General features: G+C 57.5%; 1 protein-coding gene across 1 annotated transcript; it reads right to left on the bottom strand.

Moving 5' to 3' along the window:
• Positions 1 to 262: 262 nt before the first annotated feature.
• CDK5RAP3 (CDK5 regulatory subunit associated protein 3) lies at positions 263 to 9,802 on the bottom strand. The gene is made up of 14 exons (XM_006774262.2): positions 9,754 to 9,802; positions 9,485 to 9,530; positions 6,871 to 7,002; positions 6,487 to 6,587; positions 6,120 to 6,168; positions 5,031 to 5,209; positions 4,703 to 4,839; positions 4,343 to 4,487; positions 3,645 to 3,746; positions 3,165 to 3,243; positions 2,674 to 2,762; positions 1,180 to 1,385; positions 667 to 838; positions 263 to 585 (listed from the first exon to the last, which is right to left on the bottom strand). Exons 1-14 carry the CDS (start codon positions 9,757 to 9,759, stop codon positions 520 to 522), a joined length of 1,509 nt encoding a protein of 502 aa, XP_006774325.1. The 5' UTR covers positions 9,760 to 9,802; the 3' UTR covers positions 263 to 519.
• Positions 9,803 to 9,808: the final 6 nt, after the last annotated feature.

The following is a 9,808-nucleotide window of genomic DNA, read 5'->3' on the forward strand; positions in this document are numbered from 1 at the left end:
CTGCTTCTCCTGGGCGCTGGCCTGAGTGGGGCAGGCTGGGCCGGGCTCAGAAAAAGGGGCCCCTGACTCAGTTACCCAGAGCCCCTTGCTGAGCCGTCTGCAGATGCTAATCTGGGCCCTCCCTGTCACCCAGAGGACAGACCCCTCACCTGGGCCTGCACAGGGACAGCTGATGGCCTGGGGAGCCCACGGGGATCACGAACCCCATGCAAACAGGTGTGCAGGCTCAGCTCCAGGCCCAGAGAAGCAGAAACGGTCAGGGTAAAGCCAGTCTCTTCCTCTTTTATTAAGTCCGACTGGTTAACAAGGAGACGCTGGGGTTTCAGGCTGACAGGCCACCGGGCCCATAAGACAGCTTCTTGCAGAGGTACAGTGAGTGCAAAGGTCACCATCTGGGTGACGCTCCCGCACGTGGCCTTCCATCCTCCAGAGCCTGGTCTCGCGGGAAAGGCCCGCAACATCAGCCCTGGGTCCCACCTCCGTCCTGAGGCTGAGGGGACGAGCAGGACGGGGCGGGCGTCACAGAGAGGTTCCCATCAGGTTCACAGGGCGCCCGTTGTACCTCTTGGAAATGTCAGCTTCAATCTGAAAGACAACGATGCCGAGTGGGCCTCGATCTGCGGAAACGGGTGTCCTGCCCTGGCAGGTTTCCCTTTCCTGTCTTACCAGCTTCTGCAGCTCCTTCGTCTTCTCCAGCAGCAGGTCCAGCTTGGGCTCCAGAGCAGCCTGCTCCTGCAGTGCCTCCTGCTGCTTCTGCACCATCAGTTCTTTCTTCAAAGCCAGCAGCTGGGACTGCTTCAGCTTTTGCTGGAGGAACTCGGTCACTCTGTCCACATACCTGCAGGGCATTCAGGGCAGTGGTGTAGCAGAGCAACCGGAGCATCCGTTCAACCAAAAGACGCAGCTCAGGAAACCTCATCCCGAATTGGCCTCATCCTTCCACCTTTCTGTAGAGACTACCCCCTGGCTGCCCTGTCCTCCGGGTTCTGGCTGCACACAGCACATCACCCCACCTTGCCCCACAGAGACTCTAGGTCCCCCGTTGGGATGGCCCAGCTATGGGAGGCAGGCACGAGGTCTAAGGGGTCATGGAGAAGAATACAAGGGGTCAGGACTCTTCAGGATGGAGGAGTCCTGCTCCGATCCCGGAACAGCCCCATGTCAAGGGGAAAGCCGGACCTTGGTGAGGCCAGGATCATGAACAGGTGCTGCATTCGGAGATTGGTGAGCCGGCCAATCAGGTCCTGCAGCACTGACACCAGGGTTTCCATCTTTGCTTTGGTCTGGCCCTGCAGGATGGCGGGAGCCAGCTGGAACTGGCTCACAGACAGGATGTCGGCCTCCTCGCTCATCTCCACGGCTCTCTGGGACAGGAAGATCTCGAGCTGAGGACGAAGAGGATTTGGTTCAAACCGAGAAGAGAACGCTGAGGCCAAGCCCCCAGCCTGCCCCCAATGAAGGGGGAGATGTGAGGGTGAGGCTCTGGGTACGGAGGGGCTCCTTCCTCTGAACACTTTTGCTGCTAGAAACGCACCAACTCTAACGTCAGGGCTTGGGCAGCCTCTGCTTCACTCTGCCGCCACCCATTTCTATCCCAGGCCCTATCTAGCCTGGACCCTGCTTCCTCCTCGCTGGGGATCCGAGAACTGAGAACGCAGAGGTTCAAAGGGTTCTCTTGGCCCCGGGGAAGGTATTTTCTCTCCGTGGGAGGAATGAGACTCAGGGAGAGGGGTCCCTGGGATAAGGAAGGGCTAGGAAGACTCTGAGAGGCAGCCTCATATCTTGTCCCTCTTATTCAACCATGGAAGCCTGATCACTTCTGTCCTCCTCTGCCCTGGAGGCTAGGAGGGTCCTCTCTGGACAGAAAGAGGATGGAACTGGTGAGGACAATAATCTTCATGAAGCCTCCCCAGCCGCAGGGCACTGGGAGGGAAAGACCCAGATTAACAAGGGCAGCCCCCAGCGCCCCAGTCCCACAAGAAGGACCGAGAACACCGCTCCTTACTCCAGGCTGCTCGTACCTTAGCCACAGGGATAGCATTGACACAAGTGAGATCATGTGGCTCCAAACCTCCTACAGCGTCTCAGTCACTCGCAGTAAAAGCCAAAGTCCCGAAGCTTCACCTCTCTGATCGCCCTCACTTGCTCACTCCCGGCTCTGCCAGGCTGGCCTCCCTGCATCAGACAGGCCGGGCCTGCGCCCCTCTCAGGGCCTTCGCAATCGCGCCCTCTGCCTGGAGAGCTTTTCGGCCAGGCTTCGGCGTCTCTCCCCGCCCCTGAGGTCCTGGCTTACTGGTCACCTTCACACGAGGCCTTCCCTGATCAGCCGACATGAAGCCCAGCAGCCCTCCAGCACTTTTCCTCCGTGGCACTGACGTTAACACCTAACACACCACATCTCTTACTTTATTCATCTTGTTTCCTGTCTGCATTCCCCACTGGAACATAAGTCCCAGGTCCAGGACTTGGACTGTTTTATCCTGCTCCCTCTCTGGCGCCTCGGGCAGTGCCAGGGGCTGAGAAAGTGCAGGGTAAAGCCGTGCTGAGTGGATGGGGCCTCCTAGTTTGCGATGTCTCTGGTGTCCCTCACAGAAGCAGGAGGGGCCAGGTCAGGGGTCTGGAGCAAGCCCTCCACTGTGGTGCCCCCCACCCCCTCGCAGAGGATAAAGGTACCTCCATGAGCTCGTCGATGAACTGGTTCCGGGTCTCAGGGTATTCAAGGAGTGTCAGGGCATCCGAGCCCCTAGCAACACCTTCCGGAGCTGCCAGGAGGAGACAAGTGATGAGGGAGCTGAGGCTGGGAGGAGACCTCCCCCAAGTGAGACGCTCTGGTGGGTTCATATGAACACGGGCTCACTGAACTAAAGCCACTTCCTGTTCCAACCCCAGGGGGAAAGGTTACCCATTCCCCCGTCTCAGCCCGAGACAGGCACTGCTGCCAACCGCAGCCTGTGAGGACCACAGCTGTCTGAGTGGGCCAGCCCTCTGGGCACAGGGGGTGAAGTCTCGGCCTGCACTGCCCTCTAGTGGCTCATGTCGCTGCTACAGCCTCTCAGGCGTGGGGAGGGTCAGTTCAGACGCAGAGCCCATCAGCACTCCTGGGACCCCTCGCCCACATTCCTCTCCAAACCCACGTGGGCTGCTGGCAGGGGCGGTGCACTCACCCTCAGTTCCAGCCTCCAGCACTGTGATCTGCAAAGCGGCAGCGTCGTCTCCCCAGTCTATCCCATCGCCCCCAGCTTCCTGGGTGGAGAGCAAAGAGCCCCAGGAATGTTGGCAGAGTTTTCCCAGCAAAGCGCGCCAGAATCAACCCAAGCCCTCCCTAGTCAACAGCCGCACATTTCAGCTGCAGGAAGGACACGCAGGCCTGTGGTCGGTGGCAAACACGCCAGTGTGGGGCCGTGTACGTTGCCACCCTCACCCCTGCTCTGTAGTTACCACCTGCTGACAGCCCCACACCTTGCCCCAAACACCAGGAGAGGCCCAGACTCTGTCATGTCACTTTGGAAGCTGTCTCCCCTGGACCACACCTGGTCAGAGCCATGAGCTGCCAATGATGCCTTTAAAGGCACAGACAAGACTTCTTCTCGCTGAAGCAGTAATCATAGAAAGTCCTCAGAGACGGACCAAGAGGGCATCCTCACCTTTGAATCCGATTCCAGGGAGATGCCCCAGTCAATGCCAGCAGGCTGGGCAGGGTCAGTCCCTTCGGAGGCCACCTCCACCCCAAAGTCACCCCAGTCAATCTAGGAGAAAGGAAGTGTTAGCTCGCGGAGGGTGGGGATAGTAAGGGGCCTGCCTTCCCACGGGCCTCGGCCGCCTCAGTAGGATGTGCTCGTCCACTGTTTAAACGCAGTGGCCTCCAAGCTCCCCAAGCAGGGCCCATCTCAGAGAACTGTCAGGACTGAAGGTTCCCAGCTCAAAGCTAAGCAGATTGCTGAGGCTCCCGGCCCTCTTCTGTACTCTGACCGCAAGAAGGCCAGAGGCTCAGAGGCTGGGCATCGACCCATGAACCAGGAGGTCACGGTTCGATTCCCGATCAGGGCACATGTCCCATTGCGGGCTCAATCCCTGGTGGGGGTGTGCAGGTGGCAGCTGATCAATGATGCTCTCATCACTGATATTTCTATCTCCCTTTCCCTTCTTCTCTGAAATCAATAAAAAAGAAAAAAAATTTAAAAAGGCGGCCAGAAAAATAGGGGAGTAGGGCCCCTGGGCCCTTCCCCCTATAGTCTCTCACACAAATCCCTTTCTTCCTCTGGGACTCTGAATTCAGGCTGTGAGGTTTGGGCCGTGTGTGTTGGGGGGGTCGGGGGAGCAGCTCTCCCTCAGCCTGTCTTACCGCGTCTTCTTCCACCTGCTCAGGCGGCTCCTCGAGGTGCGGCCGCTCCACCACGGAGGGCTCTGTCCCCGTCCTCCACTCGTACACCGTGGCGTTGCCCCGCTTCTGCACAAACCGCAGCATTGGCAGCACCTGCTCCTCGGGGCTGCAACAGGGACATACTGACCCTCCTGCTGCCCACTCACGAAGCCAACAGTGGGCTTTGGCCTGGGCCAGGTCCGATGGGCAAAGCCCCCATGGGTTCCAGTGTGTAAAATGAAACTCAAGTGTCATGTGGGGAAAACACAAGTGGGGAAGAGAGAAAAGCCAGGGAAATGGGCACACTGCCCCCTGCTACAGAGCAGCCCCGGTCCTCTTTACCTTTCACACACGAACCCCACGCAGGCCTGGTACAGGTCGATGGCTTCCCCCAGGGACCCAGCCCGCGCCCCGATCTCGGCCAGTTGACTCGGCAGCTCCTTCACCAGGGCCAGCAGCTCTCTCCGGACATTGTCTCCCTAGAGGGGATGGGAGAAGGGGGCTAAGGCAGGGTGCCGGGAAGTGGGGTCCAGCAGATGAAAGAAAACGTGCGCAGAGCAGACAGGAGAGAAGCTGGCCCCCGAAGGGCACAGCAGGCTGCGGGGAGCCTTTCCCAGATGCAGAGCTGTGGGCCCAGCAGGCAGGCAGAGGCCTGGTGCCCCCCGCTCACCGTGATGCCGTACTGCTTGCACGAGTGGTAGAACTGCTCCCGCATCTCAGCAGCCCCGCCCTGGCCCTCCTCCTCCTTGCGGCTATATTCTTGCTGCAGCTGCTGGCACTTGGCGATCTGCTTCTTCAGCGAGGGGATCTCGTAGGTGACGTTCCGAACGAGGAGGCTAGAGAGTTCCACTGAGAAGGGCCCAGGAAATTCGCCTCAGACACCCACAGCATCAGGCAAGCACGCCCGGGACACGCACACATGGACCCTCGTTTGAAATATCTTGTGTGGCAGGAATGAGAGTGTGGGGTAGGGGCTTCTCAGCTCCTCCCCTTCATCGCTGTAGCACCTGAGACAGCCATTTAATGTCTCTAACCCAATCCTCATCTGTATCACAAGGTCGGCAATATTTGCCGTGAGGACTAAAAGAGGGAATCCACATAAAACACCAAGCCTAATGGCTTGTATTTAGGTATTTAGTAGGTGCTTGGTAAATATTAGCTATTATCATTATTATTATTTATACTATTAGAAAACACACCCAGCCAAAACCGGTTTGGCTCAATGGATAGAGCATCGGCCTGCGGACTGGACGGTCCCAGGGTCGATTCCCGGCAAGGACATGTACCTGGGGGATTTTTCTATCTCTTTATCCCCCTCCCTTCCTCTCTGTAAAAAATCAATAAAAAATATTTTAAAAAAAAAAAAAAGAAAAAAAAAAGAAAACACACCCAAACTACAATCAGCCCTTCAGTTACTCTCTCAGGAACTTAATATGGCCCCAAGGATAATCCACGCATCCTCTGCCTACTATAGAATGGGGGTGCGGAGGGAATGGGGTCCCACACTCACCTTACGAGAGTTCAGTGGAAGAGAACTCACACACACCTGCGGGGTCAGGCCTGGCATTTACCTATCACCTGCGTGGTCCTCCTGCTCCCCCAACACTGTGGGATGTTTTCTCCCACCGTGCAAACATCTACAGCCCAACCTCTCCCCGACACGGTCTGTGTCTCCTAGAAGCTCGGTGTCTCGGGACTATGGGTGTGGGCTTCCCCAGTGGCGCCCTGGACACCAGGAGGCCCAGGCTGGACCGCCTACCCAGGTAACTGTTGTCCTTCTCATACAGGGCCACGATCTCCTGCCAATCCTGCGGGAGAACGGAAACAGGAAGTGAGCCAGGGCTGCACTCAGCAGTCACGTCCCAGCGCAAGCCCGGAGCTGGGCACGCTCTCCCAGCCTTCCCGTCACACCAAACACACATTCCTTGTCCCCCTCTGAGCACTGGCTGGACCACCCACTTGATTTTAAGAGTGTGGCGCCAACGAGCAATCCCCAAAGGAGCTACTTCTGGCATAAGCTCTGGGGTCGGAGAGAAAGTTCAGGAAGCGTTCCATGTAGGCGTCTCCACCGGATCCTCCGAGAGACCCAGAGCTCTGGTCCCATCAGCACCCTCGCCCACACTTGCCTTCATTCGCTGAGAAGAGTACCGGCCAAAAATGTTTTTGGTGGAAGCTTCAGTGCCTTTGAGAAGGTCCACGATCCTCAGGCAGTGGAAGTAGTGAATGTCTGGAAAGCAAGGGAGAGCAAAGACGTTGAGAATTCCAGTATCTCCCCCATCTACTCTGGCCGAGAGCTGACTCACATGCCAGTGACTGGAGTAAGCACGGTTCTCCCATCATGCACAGCTCTCTCCTTCACCAGTTTGTGTAGGGAGAAACGGGCATCTACACCCCCGGACAAAACCTTTCTCTGGGGATCAGCTGTGGCTAAGCGACAGGGGAGCAGCCCAGCGGCTCTGTACGGCGCCCGGGGAAGCGAGGGCTCGGCAAGGCGGCCCCAAGGCACTCACAGGACCCAGAGAGCAGCTGGGCAATCTCCTCGCTTTCCGGCATGTCCTGGATGGCGGCATTGATCTTCTCTCGGATGGTCAGCACCAGACTCTGCCATTTCAGGTTGCAGTGCCTTCTGTCCACCAGCCAGTCTACGTGGGAAACACCCAAATCGCAGCGCTCCCTCAGACGGTCACAATTCGGGCAGACGCGCTGCGACAGGGGCTACGGGTTCTATTCACACTGGCTAAGGGGTGGGGGTCACGGGAAGATGGACATGGAGACAGGCCCAAAGGGGTGCCTGCAAGGGCCAAACAGACGCTGGCAACCTGACTCCCAGAGCAGTTGGCTCCACACAAGGATAAGGAGAAACTTTAAACGAGTCCTGACATCAAAGCGCCACTTCTGACCACTCTAAATTCTCCATAATATTTCTGCTTCCAGGGGTAATTATAACTTTCTGACAGAGGATGATGTTCCACTTCCACCTCCTCGGGGCTGGGATTAACCACGACAATGGAAAACACAAGAGGGTTCTGCCAAGAGCGGGGTGAATGAGCAGCTGCAAAGCCCCTAATACCGACAGCGCCCTCACGGCTACCTCACACTGGTCTGTTCTTACCGGTGCAGCTCCGCCCTGCACCCGTGAATACGGGGTGACTGACCTCCCGGAAGCTGGGCCTGGATTTAAGTTGTTAGCAGAGGGTCAGGGTGGCTGAGAGCCATGCATGTGTCGTCAGGAGGAGAGAGCTCAGAGCTGGGCTCTGGGGTTCAGGCGGTCCTGCCTTCTAATTACCAACTTCCGGGGCAAGTCTCTCCGCCTCCGTGCCTCGGTTTCCCCACATGTAGAATGGGGATAATAAGATACTGAGCGATCAGGGGAAATGCAGGTACAGCATTGAACACTGTGCCTGGCACATGGCAAGGACTCCATAAATCCTACTGATCTTCACTTTTACATCAACTGCCTGAAAACGCACCTGGCATAGCGCGGAGCTCCGTGAATGGCTGAGGGTCTGCGCTACACCCTCCCGGCCAAGGACAAGTTCATACACCGAGCGTGCACATGCACCGAAGAGCTGGGACAGACCCGAAGTGAGGCCAAGGCAGTGGCCACTGCACAGGACCGACTGACCGGCCCACAGCGGGAAACCCAGAACCGGCCCTGGTTAATAAACCGGTCCGACACGGGGCCCCACGGTGGTTCTCATTCTACTCCCTCCGCCGTATTCCTTTAAAATGTCCCGAAAGAAAACTTCTGTGGATGTCCCAGAACTAGAAGCAAAGGGATGAGGCAGTCAAGCAGACAGCTTAACAATCGATACGGCATCAAGTCAACCAATCCAGGAAGCGTTTAAAAACCCGGCGGCTGTGCAATGCCCTGCAGGGGTCGGAAGGAAGAGGTCCTGCCCTTGCCCTCAACTGAGGAGGGGGGTCTGTGGATCAGATACAGACATCAGGGAGATGGCCCGGCCACTAACAGGTCTTTATTTCCAACTGGGTCTAGGTCCCTCTTCTTCCTAAAGTCAAGGGAAGACGGATGCTTCTAAAAAGAAAAGGGAGCCCCGGCCGGCATGGCTCGGTGGGCGAACTCAACCTATGAACCACGAGGTCGCTGTTCGATTCCCACCCGGGGTTGTGGGCTCGATTCCCAGTGTGGGGTGTGCAGGAGGCAACTGATCAGTGATTCTCTCCCAGCACTGATGTTTCCATCTCTCTCTCCCTTCCTCTCTGAAATCAATCCTTTCCTATACAATAAAAGGGTAATATGCAAACCGACCAAACAACCAGTTGCCATGATGTGCACTGACCACCAGGGGGCAGATGCTCAACACAGGAGCTGCCCCCTGCTGGTGGTCAGTGCACACCCACAGGGGGAGGCCGCTCAGCCACAAGCTGGGCTGACAGCACACCCAGTGGCCAGCCTCCTCGGAGGAGGCCTAAGCTGTCAATTGGACATCCCCCAAGGGCTCCCCAACTGCAAAAGGGTGCAGGCCCGGCTGAGGGACAACCCCTCCACACTGCACGAACGCCAGGCAAAGAACCACTAGAAACCAAGTAGGCAGGAATCGATAAACAGACAGATACATCAAAGATACAAAAGTCAGAGCCATCTTCTCCTTGTTCCTAAGCTCATGTATTATGTTAGGAGATGATAGATAGATGCAAGATAGATGATAAATAGATAGATAGATAGATAGATAGATAGATAGATAGATAGATAGATAGATAGATAGATAGATAGATGATAGATAGAAAGAAAGAAAAGGGAGTTTTCCCAGCTTAATACAAAAAGCACAGACATTGGAGCCTGACATATAAGTTCCCATTTCGGATCTGCCACTGTGTTGACTTTCAGGTAGGCCACGCCCATCCCTGCGCCTGAGGGATGTGATTGGACAACACTTGTTCCAGATGTTAAGTGGGAGACGCAGGTCAGGTACAGACTAGGCAAGGTCCCTCCCGCTGCTGTTGGCGAGGCCGGTCGGGCCACAGGCCGGGGCACAGACCCATAGGGACGGTCAGCGATTTAACAGGGGCCTCGGGGCGTCAGGGCTCCCAGCTGTTGGCGACAGGGCGGCGAAGGGGCCGGGCTCCCCCGAAAGCGGGCTGCGAGGGGACGCCCCGTCCTACCGAGCAGCTTGCTGGTCTGGATGTCGATGGGCACGTGCTGATGGTCCTGGCGGGAAACACGGCAGACAGAGGGGTGTGAGCGCGGGCAGGGGGTGTGCCGCTCGCGCGCTCATTTCACGGGCACCCGCGGGGCCAGAACGAGGGGCCGGGGAGGGCTGCGCCCGCCCGCCCGGGAGGGTGGCCGAGGAAGCGGGTTAGGGACGGACGGGGGGAACCGAACCCAGGGGGCCCGGGAGAGCCTCCCGTTTTCTCGGCTCCTGTTCCCCCACCTGCATCTTTCCTCCACTTCTGCTTCCGGCCGACCAAGGCACGCCCCGCCTACCG

The sequence above is a fragment of the Myotis davidii genome, unplaced genomic scaffold (genome assembly GCF_000327345.1).
Source record: "Myotis davidii unplaced genomic scaffold, ASM32734v1 scaffold327, whole genome shotgun sequence".
NCBI lineage: Eukaryota > Metazoa > Chordata > Mammalia > Chiroptera > Vespertilionidae > Myotis > Myotis davidii.

Coding starts and splice junctions, on each gene's coding strand:
- CDK5RAP3 (XM_006774262.2), bottom strand. Junction 4,488..4,702: donor GTGGGGTTCGTGTGTGAAAG/GTAAAGAGGACC, acceptor TCCCTGTTGCAG/CCCCGAGGAGCAGGTGCTGC. Junction 839..1,179: donor ATGATCCTGGCCTCACCAAG/GTCCGGCTTTCC, acceptor AATGCCCTGCAG/GTATGTGGACAGAGTGACCG.